The sequence below is a fragment of the Haliotis rubra genome, unplaced genomic scaffold (genome assembly GCF_003918875.1).
Source record: "Haliotis rubra isolate DU_JTF1 unplaced genomic scaffold, ASM391887v1 Scf1308, whole genome shotgun sequence".
NCBI classification, from domain to species: Eukaryota; Metazoa; Mollusca; class Gastropoda; order Lepetellida; family Haliotidae; genus Haliotis; species Haliotis rubra.
In genome coordinates this window covers 25,449-43,073 of record NW_025765235.1, presented here as the reverse complement: position 1 = coordinate 43,073, position 17,625 = coordinate 25,449, and the positions used below count along the sequence as shown (strand labels likewise).

At 39.2% G+C, this 17,625-nt stretch overlaps 1 protein-coding gene across 2 annotated transcripts; it reads right to left on the bottom strand.

The window, feature by feature from the left end:
• Positions 1-507: 507 nt before the first annotated feature.
• LOC124267372 (D-dopachrome decarboxylase-like) lies at positions 508-16,437 on the bottom strand. 2 transcript variants are annotated; one of them, XM_046702288.1, is made up of 4 exons: positions 16,358-16,437; positions 3,481-3,637; positions 2,100-2,272; positions 508-757 (listed from the first exon to the last, which is right to left on the bottom strand). In XM_046702288.1, exons 2-4 carry the CDS (start codon positions 3,586-3,588, stop codon positions 697-699), a joined length of 342 nt encoding a protein of 113 aa, XP_046558244.1. In that variant the 5' UTR covers positions 3,589-3,637; positions 16,358-16,437; the 3' UTR covers positions 508-696. The 2 variants fall into 2 exon arrangements, with proteins under 2 accessions (XP_046558244.1, XP_046558243.1); XM_046702287.1 differs by lacking the exon at positions 16,358-16,437 and adding an exon at positions 5,995-6,162.
• Between the last annotated feature and the right edge of the window lie 1,188 nt (positions 16,438-17,625).

Genomic DNA, 17,625 nt, shown 5'->3' with positions numbered 1-17,625 from the left:
CCAGCAAATACAAAACGTACATGTATTAGGTGAGCGTGCCGCTATTATAAGTTTGCTACTTTTTTACGTAAATTCAGTAGAAAAACATGACTTTTTGTTTTATTCATTTTCCAGGTGCATGTGAAGTATATGTTGTTATCCACGCTTGACACTGACATTATATTAAATGTCTGCCCAATTGTGACTCGTGAAGATCCGGGTACGAACGTGCCTTCAGTAATCCATGCTTGTCGTACGAGGCGACAAACGGGATCGGATGGTCAGGCTCTCTGACTTGGTTGACATAATTATGTCATCGGTTCCCAATTGCGCAGATCGATGCTCATGCTGTTGATCACTGGCTTGTTTGGTCCAGACTCGATTATTTACAAATCGCCGCCATATAGCTGGAATATTGTTGAGTGCGGCGCAAAACTAAACACACTCACTCACTCTGCCCAACTGTGTTTATCACTGTTATCACTGTTTATCACAATTTTCAATTAAATCACCCCTCACACACGCACATTTTCACAAGAATACTTTTATTTCACACAACGATGGTTAAAAGATGATGCAGTGTCGTGCGTGTTGCTGTACCGGAACTGCATGCCTGTAATCTCAGTTATACATATCCACATGTGTCTTTGGCCATTTGACCTTGACGTAGTAGTAGTCCATGGTAACGTACGGTCTGGTAGTAACGTTGGCAACGCCTTAGTACGGCTTTTCCAGCCCCACGTCGTGAAGATGGATTGGCAGGTACTGGATAACAATTCTGAAAATACAGTGAAAAAATTATCAGTCTGCCCTGGCGCCCTTCGCCTGGATCTCAGCCTTCCGATTTCGAAAACATGAATAAAAGGCGTCTGATTCGGTGGCACTGATGGCTATCCATGCATTTATTTTGAACCGAAAAATATTAGGCCACATCCACTAACGCACTAATATTTCATAATTGGCCGATAACCGATTGGTCTGGCTTTGCTGCAGTGCATGTCATTGATTTTCTACTGTAGTCTACAGTTCTCTTTGTGTAGTTGGTGTACCATGGTGGTTAAAGCGTTCACTGGTCACGTCGAGTACCTGGGTTCGATTCCCTACAATGCATAATGTGAGAAGCCCATTTCTGGTCCCTCACCACGTGATGTTGATGAAGATTTCTAAAAGCGGAGTAAAACACAACTCACACCTGGTAAAACTTGAAGCACATTTTGTCATGAACTTACATGTCTCCTGGACATGTATATATACATGTTTTGACAGTGTGCCGGATTAGACAGGTGCCGGTGTTGGCAGGTTTCACTGTACATGATATAGGTGTACTTTTCATCCATTTTCAAACATACTACTGATACGTTCTGATCAAGTAGTAATAGTGTCACTTGTTTGTTATTTGATTAGAATTAATTAAGATTGAAGAAATTAATTAGAAAGTACTCACTGTTACGACTAAACACTACTCATAACGGATTATGGTTTCGAATCAAAACATACTGAGAATCCAATGAAGGTTTTGTGTAATCACGTGACTAGCATGTGATTGTTTAGTTGTTCCTACATTGCGGACATACATGAAATCTACTTTTGTTTTGTTTTCTTTCATAGTGATATGTAATGATATGCCCTGGTCGGATGTCTCGAAGTTCGGATAACTCGATATTTTTTCTTGGTCCCATGAATATCGAGACAACGGTGCTCGACTGTATATTGTGTGTGTGTGTGTGCGTTTATCGCCCCGCTCCGTAACATTCGAGCAATATGACGGTGACTTTCAATCTGGACCAGACAATCCGGTGATTGAATAACAAACTACGAAAATATTTGGATACGATGTCATGCAGCCACAACGTTAACGAGAGAAACTACCCGATCCTCTTACTTGTCTATTACGACAAAAGAAAAACAAATTACAAAGAAAAACATATCAGAAAATCAGGACTTGGTGCCATATGAACAATGCCCATTTGACACAGTAATATATATAGAAAGCGATGTTGAACCGTGTTTTATATGTAAATATGGTCATTTAAAAGCATATAGCACTTCTGTACATGCTGATATGCTATTGTTCAAAGTACCAAACCCCCAACTATCATGATGTACAGTTAAATACATACCTATTTCCTTCAATGTTCAAGGCATTCTTGAGGAAGTCTATGATAGGCTTGGTGTAGGCTGGGTTCCTGTCTTTGTCAAACACGTCTATTGAGTGGATCTGAAGAAAGCAAGTCGGGGCCCTGCTCTCCAGGCGGTACATGCGCAGCCCGGTCTGTACAGTGACTGTCATTTTCTGAAATCGTATATTAGGATGTTAAATACCAGCTGAGAATCAACATACTTCCATAACGGTTAATTTCTCACTTAGTAACTATATGTGACCAAAACACACGTTATGTTTCCTTGTCTTTTTTTTCCCGACTTCGGACAAATATGGTACCTTTAATTTTTTCTGCGATGGAGATTTTACGCGCGCTTTCAGAAGTCTTAACGTCACACTCGTTAACTGACACGAATATTCTGGAGTTAGTGAGTTGGGCTTTACGCTGCTGTTAGTAATATTCCAGCAATATCACGACGGGGTACACCAAGAATGGGCTTCACACATTGTACTCATGTGGGGAATCGAACCAGGGCCTTCGGCGCGACGAGCGAATACTTTAACCACTGGACCACGCCACCGCCCCAATTATTCATTGAGTGTCAAGTTTGAGCCTATAAATATTTATTTAGTTCAAATAGGTAAAAGATTTTTAATGATGTGTATGAAGCAGCAACGGTGCAACCAATCAATAGGTTTCAGATTTTGGTACATTTGAATAGCAGTTTAATCACTTGGTTCATCTTACTCTTAGATCAGCATGGGGGAACTCAACAACAGATATAAGATATATCTGCTTTCTTTAATGTTCTCCCTTTACACGTGCTTATGACGTGTGCTCATCTTTTCGCGGACCTGCCTGGTATCGTCACAATTTGCATGTGACTCAGAAATACAAGCATATATTTAAACGGAGTTAATAGAGCGGTTTTCCTTACCGGCTTTCATTTCGTGTTTCACGTAATGACTTTTCGATCCAAGCCAAACTAAACCCACACTGAACACAACTATTCTCGATGGTACATTCCTCCTTTCTGTTATCGATGCCATGGCAATGAGAAACGGCAGAACATAGCATATCCACAACACATATAGCAGACTTTAATATTTTTCATTCGGAGCATCCCGTTCACGTTCGTTTCTAAGATAAGGCAATACGATATCACTACAGATGAAACAATTTATGTTGTATAGATTTCATTTCTCGTAAATATCGCCCGGTAGGCAAGGTTTCCAGACAAGCTGGGAACCACTGTTTGCTGCTGTAAATATTTCATTCGCTTGAAAAGATAATCTGGAAGCGTCGATGCTGATTGCCGGATTAGGCGTGAATCTCTAATGATCAAAACGCAGAGAGACATAAAGTGAAATATCCGATTTTGATAATATTGGTTACTGACCTGCATAGGTTTCCCAAGGGTCTTGGCTATGGTCTCCGCTAGAGTGACCTCCAGACCTCCAGGGACCTCGCTGTCCTTCAGGTTGGTGTACATCAGACAGAGCGGCATGGTGGGGCTGGACCACTGGCCGAGGGACGGCGCCTGTCACTTATTGTCCCTGAAATAGTGTGTATCTTGTACAACTGTAGCAATGGCCTACAACCTGGAGCACCTAGAGTACTTATCAGAAGAGACCTGTAAAGATCTCCAGCAACCCATGCTTGTTGTACTGAGTGAGTGAGTGAGTGAGTGAGTGAGTGAGTGAGCAAGCATGGGATTAAGCCACTTTTATTCAAGAAATATCACTGAGGAAGGCGCCAGAAATGGGCTTCACAGATTGTATCCATGAGGGGAATTGGCCCGGGTCTTCGGCGTGCCTTGATTGATGCATGTCATTGTATCCCAGTTGGGTAGATCAACGATTTATTCTGTCAATCACCTGATGTCCTGACCCAGGCTCGAATATTTACAGACTTTATCACATCTAGACTATTGCTGAATTAAAAATAAAACAAACAAACAAACAAAACGCATCAGAAGAGGCGACTTCGTTGGATGATGTGGCCTGGATGCGGGATTAACTCATGCGAATCATCACTAGCAAGACCCGTGAAGATCCGGGGTAGAATAGGTCTTCAGCAACCCTTGCTGGCCACAAAAGGCGACTATGCTTGTGACTTGGTTGACACATGTCTTCGGTTCCCAATTGCGCAGATCGATGCTCATGCTGTTGATCACTGGATTGTCTGGTCCAGACTCGATTATTTACAGACCGCTGCCATAATGCTGGAATATTGCTGAGTGTGGCGTAAAACTAAACTCACTCACTCACTCATCACTAGCAATGACAGGTACAGAATCGATTTTCATAGTTTTACACTGACATGTTGCGGACAGCAATGTTAAATAACCAACCAAACAAAAATGAAAGAAACAAGCAAACGAAGAAATCAAAGAGGAATAAATCTGATGTAACGTGGACATTTATACGTTTAGGCACTTTTGAGTCGTAATAGTTTAATTCTTACAATATTTAACGTCTAAATCATACGCTTCGAAAGTTCGATATTGCCTCAGATTTTGATCTTTTTGCTCCCTTGTCTCTTTAATACGTGACCGCCTCCGTGGTGTAGTGGTTAGAGCGTCCGCCCGGAGAGCGGAAGGTCGCGGGTTCGAGCCCCGACTGCGTCATACCAAAAGATGTTAAAATATGGTACTTGTTGGTCCCTGCCTGGCGCTCGGCATTAATGGGTACAACAAGGACTGGTCGGCTCGGAGTCAGTATAATGTGTCTGAGTGGGGGTTTTCATGCTTCACTGCGGCATGGTATCTCAGTGGGCTAGCACTATAAAACCAGCTTCAGTCTGGGCTAGTACAAGAAGCCGCACATACACATACACACGCATGCACGTCGTCATATGAGCGAAATATTCTCAAGCACGACGTTAAACTCAATTTCACCTCACCTCACCTTTAAATACGTCTTAGAGTCTAAATGTCGGTGGTCATATTATTTGCTTCATACGCCATATATATAACGCATTTGAATTTCTGTTTGATGCCTTTTCCCGGATGTATGGGTGGTACGGGTCACCCCGATCCCTGTGCAGAGTTGCGTCCCTTGGGCGGAGACTTTATTATTAAGACTTTCCCACATACATTGTGATGCAACTGGAATACCGTTTAAAGCGGCGTTAAACGCTACTTACTCACTCACTCAATATAACAATGACAAAGTGGTCAAAGATCAGCTACAACGTTAACTTATGACATTCTCAGTGTTTATTTGGGTGTCATACATAGAGGATATTATATGAGTGCCCATGTCGTAAACATAGTATGGTATGGGCACGAATATGATATTCTGTTTGTTACCGAAGTCGTCAAATTGAGGAAAAATAAACCCAAATCTACTTTCAAACATAAGCTGACTACCCGCCGCCGCCGCATGTAGAATGCAACGTCACAGAAGAAACGTGACGTCATAGCACTGTTCATGACGTCACGTCACCATGACAAAGTGATATTTTGCCCTATGTATGAAAAATATGAACCCCGATATATTCGCCATCGTAGGTAATACATTTCAGAATATGTCTTGTATGTAAACAAAGATATATCGAAGATGAGTGTGCATAATGCATACCAAGATGTAATACATCCATAAATTCAGTATAAATCCTACTTTACATTAATTTAACATGTCGAGTTCAGATGCAAATAATAAAAATACATTATCAGACTTATCAAAATCTGCTTATTATAAGAAGGGATTTGACACCTTAAGCACTTAATCTTAACATTGGAAGAGAGTGCAAATTAACGCCGGTTTAAAACCACTTTGGTGAAACCGAATTTTGCAGTTAGGCGCTTATCAACCTGGAAACATCATCTGTGTAAACAGGATTTGAACGCACGGTCATGTTTCTGCTAGGCACGAATATGGGACATGAATATGGACAGCTTGTGGCCTACCTTGTTAGGAGACAGTGGCTAATCTCGGGTAGAGTCTTGCAGCCCGTATAGATTGAATAACGACAGGGGTAAAGCCACACTGAAAACTGCTCTCGAAATGACAGCAGCTAATCCAATAGGCCTTCACGATCATCGCAACTGTCTTCATGTCTGACCTCTGCTGTTAGAGGAGGTCAAGGTCGAAATGATAAGCTGCTTAAGTGGAAGACTTTGCATCAAATCTTGATAACTGTAAACAGACACATACTGACAGAGTGTGCTAAGCTGTGGCACAACCCTGGTCTCTGATGTAGGAGTGACTTCACACTCAGTCATCTAACTGTCATAGTGTCAAACTTGACTGCGACGTGTCAAAGAGGGCAAGCTAATTTCACGGAGGTGTGTCACAGTCAATGTAAACATTGTTGTCGCTCGTAGTTAACGTGTATTTCTAAAGAAACCCCGTTGGATGCTCCATGGTGAAATGTTGATGTTTTTAGGCTGCACATTTCTTATTTAAAATAAAGCCAGATATATATTTTAGGGTAAGAAAATTCATGATCGTTATACGGGAATTTGCCATGTTGTATACATGATATATTTTATTTTACTGATCTTGAAAGTCACGATTGTTTCAGGGGAAATCTTGACCTGCATTTGAATACGTTTGTGTTGGGCTACAACCATTGGATTCAGATGAAAATGGGAGTCAGATCTCGAAAATTAGCGGGCGGTGGGGTAGCCTAGTGGCCAAAGCGTTCGCTCGTCACGCCAAAGATCCGGGTTCGATTCCCTACATGGGCAGAATGTGTGTAATCCACTTCTGGTGTCCTCCGCCGTGATATTGCTGGAACATTGCTAAAGGCGGCGTGAAACCAAATTCACTCGAATATCAGCAGTTTTTATTCAAGGTCTGCATAGATTTTACCGACTTTCACTGCTTTATTTAAGCTATTTTATACATTGAGTGGTCTGCACACTCAGCTTAAACATAATTAACCATTTTTATAGCAGTTTTATGCTTGTCAGAACATGTTTCACTGATGTTAAAAATCCAGTCGAGAGGCAGACGCCATTTTGTTTGCATGTCATAGAGTCGGTAGCGATCTTTAACATAAAATAAGATGATATTTTGTACATTTAACATGGCGGTAAGATAAATACGTTGTATGCTTCTCTCGAGGGTAATACGGTCTGATGTACGCCTCTTAGTAGCAGTGTCATCTACCGGCTCGGGTGACACTGCTACAAAGAGGCGTATATCAGACCGTATTACCCTCCAGAGAAGCATACAACTTATAGTATTACAAAGTTTTCAAATAGAAGATATAGATTTGCTGAGGATGCACTGTCAAAAGGAATGCAAATATGTTGATATGCCTGCTTTTACATTTGCCATCTCACTGAGTAAAATTGTCGTGTCTAGGGTCCCAACCAATCCACAAAGCGTCCGTTTAATGTTACGACCTGTCGTAACTCTAATGTCGTAGCGCTAAGAAGGCTTTGTAGATCAGGCCAATGCAGGCTCAGATATTTCAGTTAAACAGGATGTACGTTTCAAATTACCAAAAGAGGTAGTAAAAGCATCTGTAATAATTTTACTGTCTTTGCAAGTTTGCATTTCATTGAAATGCAGTGGTGATTGGTCAGTTCGAGAGATATGGCATCACATTACTTTCTTGTTTGGAATGGGTATCATGAAGTCTTTGAAAATGACGGATCACATAACAACATCTGGAAAACATCTTCATTGCCGTTTCTCTGCATGTAGTGTAATATTTAGTACGTTTGCCTTCTTTAACTCTCCAATAACTTAATCAAAATCAATCCCTCGTAAAACGAATGCTGCAAATCCCTCGCCAAACGCTCGGGGCTTATCAATAAGACCCGGATCTTCAGCAGCCCATACATTTGTTAAGAGGTGACTTACGTGATCGGATGGTCAGACTCGATGACTTGGTTGATGTATATTGTATCCAAATTGTGTAGATCAATGCTAATGATGTCAATCTTTGGATTGTCTAATCCCAGACTCGACTATTTACAAACGTCTGTCTTAAAGCTTGTATATTGCTGAATGCGGCGATAAACAACAAACAAATTCATTACACTTAATCCGTAATTCCTCTCAGCCTAAAATTTACGTTTGAGAGATGGCTGTTTCACGCCGTCACAAGCAATATGACGGAGGTTTCTCTCAACAGAAATGAAACCCAAATTATTGTACGGCAAGAAAATAATGTTGGTTTGCGGGCACACTATGTGAGGAGAAAAGATTAAATATAACAAGAAAACAAAAGGCATCAATATCCCCCGCAACGGCAAAATACTCTTTATGAATATGTCTACTAGTTATGATTGTTTCAAATGTTTTGGAGTGTATACAGCAAAGTGGAAGGAGAGTACTGAAAGGTTTTTAAGATCTGCTCCAGAGAGGAGCACTGCCATCAAATTCAGTTGAAGCCTAACTTGTTGCCATGGAAATGCACATCCTAAGTCACGTTTCCATGAAAACCACAAAGAATTAAATTCATATCTGGTTCAAACCCCAAAAGGCACATCTAGGGATCATGCTTGACAAATGTACCAAGTTTGATGAATCTAGCATGTATAGTTTGGGAGATCTGCTCCGGACAAGATGACATCCTCATAGCCACAGCCTAAGTCACGTTTCCATGGAAACCGCAAAAAATAAAATTCATATCTGGGTCTAAACCCCAAAAGGCACATCTAGGGATCATGCTTGACATATGTACCAAGTTTGATGAAGCTAGCATGTATAGTTTGGGAGATCTGCTCCGGACAAGATGACATCCTCATAGCCACAGCCTAAGTCATGTTTCCATGGAAACAGCACAAAAATAAAATTCATATCTGGGTCTAAACCCCACAAGGCACATCTAGGGACCGTGCTTGATATGTGTACCAAGTTTGATGAAGCTAGCATGTATAGTTTATGAGATCTGCTCTGGACAAGATGACATCCTCATAGCCACAGCCTAAGTCATGTTTCCATGGAAACCGCAAAAATTAAAATTCATATCTGGGTGTAACCCCCAAAAGGCACATCTAGGGATCATGCTTGACATATGTACCAAGTTTGATGAAGCTAGCATGTATAGTTTGGGAGATCTGCTCCGGACAAGATGACATCCTCATAGTCACAGCCTAAGTCATGTTTCCATGGAAACCGCAAAAAATAAAATTAGCATCTGGGTCTAACCCCCAAAAGGCACATCTAGGGATCATGGTTGACATGTGTACCAAGTTTGGTTAAGCTATCACCAATAGTTTAGGAGATATGCTCCGGACAAAGTGTGGGACGGACGGACGCACGGACGGAACTCGTTTCTATATCCCCGCAACTTCGTTGTTGCGGGGGATAATTACTTTTGTTGCCTTTTCAAGTGTTCTGTGTGTGATAAAAAGACATGGGCCACTATCCAAATTATCATCTAAAGTCCTGCTTTTGTTTGTTTGTTTGTGTGCGTGTGTGTCGCAATGACTAACGTACATTTATGTTAAGGTATCGGATCCATGTTCCCCGTACTGTACTGTACAATTACTGAGATCAATTTGAGCAGGTGAACGCTTGACCAGTATGGCGAAATCAAAGCCATTTGAAAATCTTTCATGATGCGTGTTTGAACAAAATGGAAATGGCGAAAGCAAAATGCAAAAACCTATTTCGATAGGTGGCTCGGGGAGCCCAGTCATCTGTGGCGGCGCAATTCACGGTTACGTCCCTTACTGTTACTGTTTTAAAACTCAGGGTGCTTGGCCGTCAGAGACGGTTATTTCTCAGAAGATGGGAGACGTGTACTTTTAGGTTTTACAAAGGAAATATATCAGTGGAGAACAGAACGGGGATGACATACCTGTAGTCGTAAAATGTTGAGAATAACATACCATTTTGTCCTTTCAGGTGAGAGCTAAATAACTTGCGCACTGACACGTTTTTAGCCAATATTTTTGCAGGTAAAACTTTACAGTAACCGAAATAACGCCAAATAGGAATCAATAACCAAATGTTTAAATCTGGATTCAAAACATTTTTGATGAAAAACATTGAACCAGGAATATGTTGGCTGTTTACAAAGAATATAATTAATCTAAAATGACTTGGTAATTTGTCTTGTGCATGCCTGAAGTATCTGTCATATATTTGAGGAAGCCGTACTTTTTAAAGTATTTTTGTGCAATCTCCTTGAAGGAGAACCCAAATTTTGACCCTCATAAATGTAGGTCATGATAGAAACCATGGAACCAACAAACACACATTGGTCATTCAGGTTCAAACCCGATATTAGATGTTTTTGGACAGAAGAATGTGCCGTCTGAAATGAATGTTCCCGTCTTGCACGGACTACTCTGCAACATTCATAGCCAAAACGAAGTGCACTTTCAGTATATACTGACAGCCTCAGCAGAATACACATGCCTTTCTACATATATTGGATATTTATACTGATTGTACCGCAGTGTAGTGCCACGGAATGTCTTCCTGGTACAAAGGTACTTAAACTCGATGTCTTTGCCTGACATCTGCGCTAAATTGTTATTCATACCGAAACAGCATTTATATTCTTCCAGACAGCATATTTATATACCTCAGCTGACACTATTTCATTATACTACAAGTGGACTTTGTGCCTCTCCACAGGAACTAAAACATACAAAGACATTCTGCATACAGAAGTTGCATCTCAACCGGAACTGAAACAGGAGAAAGCTAAATCATGATGCTACAAGTAGACGTTGTGCCTCTCCACAGGAACTGAAACATTACAAGACTAACTGATTGTACCACATGTAAAAGTCCTGCCTCTTAATCAGAACTAAAACATAAGAAGAATAAATCATTATACTGCATGTAGAAGGTTTGCCTCTCCACTGGAACTAAAACATGATAAAACTAAATCATTATACTGCATGTAGAAGGTCTGCCTCTCCACTGGAACTAAAACATGAGAAAACTAAATCATTATACTGCATGTAGAAAGTGTGCCTTGCAACTAGAACTGAAACAGAAGTGAACTAAATCATTATATTGTAGAAGGTTTCCTCTCCATTGGATCTAAAACATGAGATAAAGATAGGAACATAACTCAATATCTTCGCACTGACATCTGCGCTAAATTATTATTGAAACCAAAGCCATCTGTAGCATGGAGCTATTCGATATTTATCAGTGTATGTTCAAAGACAATATACTTCCAGACGACCTCAGCTGACACCACAACTGCCTTTCTACGGTAACTTGGGTATCATTGGGCGTGGACAGCACCCGCAACTCATTCTTACACTTCACCATGCATGCGGAAGGTTATACTTTTCCCACTACTCGGAATATTCTGGCCAGCAAAATACACCCCCCTATATCTACTGACCATGTTCTTCACAGGAAAAGTCCAGCATAGCATGGCTTTCTGGGAATGGAGCCCACGTGACCACGGACAAGTGTGATGTGTAACCCATGTCCAGGCACCTTGGTCGTCTAGGTATAACCTACTATGAAAGAAGGCCACATTACAACAAAGTCACCCTGACCATAGAAACTATATCGAGTTACGCCAGCAGTTTAGACCTTAACCCTGAAAACAATTCTGTCTGGATAATATATCTCTATTTCCTAAGCGAAGCGTTTTAACTTGAGCTGAATTAAACAGGACAAAATATACAACATGTTCAAGCTGTGTCTCTCCACAGGAACTAAAACATGAGAAGACCAACACATTATTCAGCATGTATAAGTCGCCCCTCAACCGGAACTGAAACATAAGCTAATTAAATCATTCTACTACATGCTGACATTGTGACTCTGAACCAGAACTGAAACTCTACAAAACTAACAAGTTATGTTACATGTACATGTTCTGCCTTTTAACCAGAACTAAAACATAAAAAGACTTATTCATTATACTGCATTTACAGTTGGTGTCTTTCACCCAGAACTGAAACATCACAAAACTAATAAATCATATTCCATGTAAAAGTTGTGCCTCTCCACAGGAACTGAACCTGAAACAGGAGAAAACTAAATCATTACTAGTACATGTAAATGTTCTGCCCCGCAAAATCATTATGCTACAAGTAGATACATACCAAGACTTACGATTATGCTTAAATTTGGTGACTTACTACAAGAACTGAAATATAAAAAACTAACAAATTATATTACATTTAGAAGTTGTAGCTCCCATCTCGAACTGAAAGATAAGAAAACTAACTATCGACATGTCAACGAATCCCATTTGCATAGATCGATGCGCATGTTGTTGTTCAGTGGGTTGCTTGGTCCAATTTACAGACTGTCGCCATATACTGGAATAGTGTTGTGTGTAGCGTTACACAACAAACAAACATAACACGTAGACGTTGTGGTCCTCAAATGGAACGAAACCCTTAGAAAAGTAACTCATTTTACTACATGTAAGTTGTGCTTCTCAGCCGGAACTGAGGCATTAGAATTATTATATCTTTAATTGACACAGAATATCAGACTGGGACTGCTGCTACTCTCGAGTTCATACAAAGGTAATGATATGTGTATCTCAACAAATTATTAAATTTCACACCCAGTAAAAGACAAATAGAACTAGGGAAATACTGGTATTCCGGAAAGAAAAACGTCCAAACCAACGGTAGGATGTCCTAACTCCTGTCCTAACTAGTTAGGATCTGTCTTAGCTGGGACACTTTCGAGAATAGGCACCCTGTATATTTACCTTAAAACTAATGTACCAAGTTATATCCCTTAGAAGCCATGTTCTACTATCATGGGTTGGAAGCCTACATTCACTGGTTGTTATTTTCCTTGTCCTGTCTCTCACTGGTCCAAACCCAGATGACTGCATTATAAATTTTCTCTTAGTTCACTTAGTCATATTTACATGACTGACATCCGTTTGGAAATGCGTTACCGACTGTTAAATAATGCAGGAACAATGATTTAATTACCAGATGCTGCATCCCATAAATCAACCCAAGGGATCAAAAGGCTGCAAAGGAAAAAAGAAAGAAGACAGTCATAAGTGGGATTTTGCTGATTTTTAATTTTAATGGATTGAGAGCTAAGAGTGTAGATTTTTTGCTGACATTTGCCATAATAATGATATATCTTGTTGATGGCCATTAAAAGGAACAGGTCATACATTTTGTCAAGTCAGGGCCAGGTCGTTTTTCCAGTGTTGAAAGGAAACTCCTTATTTTGGAGGAACTAGATACTTTCCATGTATATCATGACACCTGAATTTCTTGAACTGTGACCTTTCATTGTTTCCAAAATCTTACCACCATGTGAGTCAGTTTTAAAAAAGTAGATATTTTAGGCCATAATACAAAATCTGTCAATATTTTGCGTATAATTTTCTGTATAGTGCACTTTTTATTTTTATTTATGTACAACGGCATTGTTAATGTAATACCGGCTTGGAATTTCCGGGGAAAAAATATCACGTTCAATGTTCGCCATGTTCTGATTTTATTCAAAAGTTTGTGCGTTTTGAGTTATTGTTTGTTTTATGTTAATACTGTTGGCGTTATACATTATCAGGCACTGGTTAACACATCAGTATTGTTTTTTGGATGGTGCTGTATCAAGGGATATGTTATAGTATATTTTGTTTTTACACTCAACCTACATTATCTATGAGTTGTTGCAATCATCTTTCATTATATATGAAAGAAAGCATTTTTATGTTTGGGTCACAATATTATTCTTTGAACATGTAGCGATGTCAACCATCCCAAAACCTGTGACCTATAGTGAAGGGTCTGTCCTGTGCTTGGACACAGTTTTATTTGTGATTTTAATAAAATTGCATAAAACGTTAATTCTGCGTTTGTTGTTAAGGTTATGGATCAGATTGCGGCATCTGAGCACAGAAGTTGAATGGAGTTGAGGTTGGGTTAATTACATATTTTTTTGTATTCACCATTCATACTCTCATAGTGAAGTTTAAAAGAAATACTGGAAGAGCAAAGCAAACTTTACATACCTGTTCGCCCTTAAAACAACAAACAAACAAATATGCTCATGTATAACGTTACACAATCAATATATAAATGGCTTGAGATAAATGATGAAAATATATTTTCTTCTATGAGATCAAACAGCGACTGAGAGTTCAAGCGCATAAAGACAAGGGACATGACTCTACTATGCTTAACACGAAGCCATTGTAACTCAGGTCACTTGCTGTGGATAAGGATACTGTATTTTCACGAGTTTTTGTACACGAGGATCCAAACTATTCCAATGCAAAGATCCACATTGTGACTGGACAGGATATCATGAAACCATACAACATGAGAAAGGATGTACTTCAGAAATGAATTGTCCTGATATGCAAACTAGTTCTTTGATTCTAATATTTTCCTGTTTGTCTAGACGTGTTTTGACTAATTTTGCACCATTATTTTCAGAATACTAGCCGTATCTGCAAATTTTATAAAGTTACTGGAAAAGTTACACAATTTTTCATGGCTTGTTTTATGTGTTTTGCCACTTTGGAGAAAACAAAAACCTTCAAAGGGTAAAACCTTGTTGATTATATAAAGACATGATACTGAACAAAGCTAATGAAATTAGTTTCGCGAAAACATATGGATCATGCAGGGACTGGGATAGAGAACTTTGACAGTGGGCCATTTTCAGAAATATGAGCCATTTTCTGAATTTAGAATGGGCCTGTGCCCTTGTATCAATAGTAAACTTCAAAATTTTAATGGGCCATTTTTTATTATAATGTGCAAAATGGCCCATGGCCCTTGCCTTTCCCAATCCCTGATCATGATACTGAAATTGTAAGCAGCAGAATAGAATGGTTGTGTTTACTCTTATTGAACCGACCTTCACCTCACAGAAATTACCAAATATGTACAACAATGTTGACGTATGACATTACTACCGGCTGACCGATTTTTACAAAATGTCCTTTGGCCGGAATTTGCGACGGACTTTCCCATGACAAAACTCTTCCCTTGCAAATTCTAAAAAATATAGAGCCAATGTATACAAAGAATAGACAAATGAACCTCTCAACATTTGGGAAAATGCTACAGTATAGGCTAATATCTGTATTTTTCTTTCAGTCTTTTCGAACAAGTCTTCAGCGTGCGTTTTAGATGCAAGATCTAGCAGTACAGACCCGTGCCAGTTATATTCGGACACTTGTAATTTCCATAGACTTACATGTTAATTTGGTGTGGCAAAAATAATTTTCATGAATTTAATTTTCGTAAGATCGAAGTCAAATTTTGTACATTTGTGAGGAATCATCTTGCCTACAATAACATAATTTCTGTTTAATTTTCCGTTGCTTATTTATCGAATGGCAACAAGCTAATCGACATAATATTATGTAGACAGTGCCGAGAACTCCTTTAACATGGCGGCCTATGTGCATCGTGGAACCATACCTAAGTTGATAAATGTGATGTCATTAGTTAAATGGTGGTAACAAAACTGAACTGAAATTATGTGCGCAGAGCAGAGATGATTTCACATTTGCTTGTCAAATTTTGCAAAGGTCCATCCTAAACTCACTTCATGAAAATCATTTATGCTACACTGAAATAACATGTAAGTCTATGGAAATTACGTCAAGTGTCCGAATATATCTGGCACGGGTATATTTAGTCCAGCATATAACTTTGCAGCACACTTCGATGTAGGCCTTAACTGGAATTACGAGTTTATTCATATGAACTAATGTATATTGCACTTAGACACTTAGCATTGGTGACAAAGACCATCTGTTATTTTATTTATGTATACTTATATACTTAATGTGTGAGGAATTCAGTGATGTGTGTCGCAGGTAACTGGGACATTTTGTAAACACTACAGTATCCAATATGGCGGAAAGCTCACTTCGGCTTTCGCGTGCTTTCCGAAACACCTAAACCGTTTCTAGGTTTATCGGCGATGTTTCAAGATTATCATCGTTGATTTGATAAAAACAGATATCAGTGATCACTTATATTCAATCCTCCATGTAATTCGCTGAGTTACATGTCAAAACATACAACAAATAGCGCGGTGAATGAATTTCGTAATGTGTAAACAATGGCGACATTCACTGTAATTATACTCAATTTTCAGCACCCTTGCTTGCACAAGATGATTGTGGATGATATCGAGAAACGGGAAATTTCTCGCAGAATTCAAAACTGCGAAGTACGTTTGTGTGCGTAATATATATGTTAAAGTTCTTTCGACTTCAAAGTGAAGGTGGAATGCATATCCCTCTGGCATCCGGGGAGCCTAAATTAATTCACTCACTTTCATTCTAAATGTTACATGTGGAGAGTTTGTGAATATACATGTTTACAAACACCATGTTTAATTATGTGTATAGATATATATTGGCGCACTCACCTTGTTGGGGATTTTTCAACGTCATGTCCATAGTAACGATAAATGACAGGACAGGCTGTCGGGTTGAAACACGTCTGCTTCCATCCACTGAATTTGAATAACGCTCATGAAAAACTCGTGCAACGGAAGAGCGTCCCGATTGGTCAAACTCGTAACCATGACATCACTTGACTATTACTGGTGAACACCTGCGTGAAATATACAACGCTTCTGACATGATTTGACATTGATTTATATAAGTAATTTTAACAGACTAATCCAGCGGCGGTCTATGTGTCGCTATTTTTTACAATCGTAATAAGGTACCACGCACCAAAACGTACCACATACCCAAACACCAAATATCTAAAATAATGTTCCCCGAAAGAAAGTAAACCGAGGTTATTTTTATGAAACTAAAAGAACTGTTGTTAAGTTTGATATGTCTACTTAACCATCACTTATTTCTCCACCTGTTGATGCAATGCAGTAATTAATTTACATCCATATCTGACCAAACATTTTTGACATATAAATTTGGTTTGTTTTAAAAGTATTTTATTCACAGAATTGTCCAACTTACCACACCTTCTGCCAGTAATATGTCAGTTTCAAAGATAAGATGTCCCAGATACCAATAAGCAGTTGTATAGTATGTTAATTTATTATATTTTTAAAAGTTTTAAATCAATCATAATTAAAAGAAAATAAAACCGCATTCAAGTATTCTTTGAGAGCTATTGGGTTATGGGATATTATATCCCTCATTGTAACTTAATATATATTCCCTGAAGACCATTTCCCCCTAACCTTTGGACTTCATGAGTTTAGTGCGCGCGACCCACGCACGCACGCAAACACGCACACACACACACACACACACACACACCACACCACCACCACCACCTCCAAAATCCTAGAACCGCCCCTAGATTACGGTCATTTAAAATCCAAAGAAAAATAAATGGCCTAGTTTGGTACCGTACTGTACTGTTGACGTCACGATTTCAAACGTATATCCATTATGAAAAAGGTATTCCACCGTTCAGTTATTCAGCACACAATGTAAACTAATTATATAACATTTGGCTTGAATCCATTGTCATTACAACAGTATCTTATTTCAACAAATTCAAAACGAATCTTTTAAGGGCATTTAGAACAAACGTACATACACAAGATCTACCTACCTATCGGTGAATGTATCAGTATTAGTAGTTTGCTATTTTTCTGCATAAATCGTAAAATATCTGTCTCTCCTCTACAACGTTCACTTTATGATGTCGATA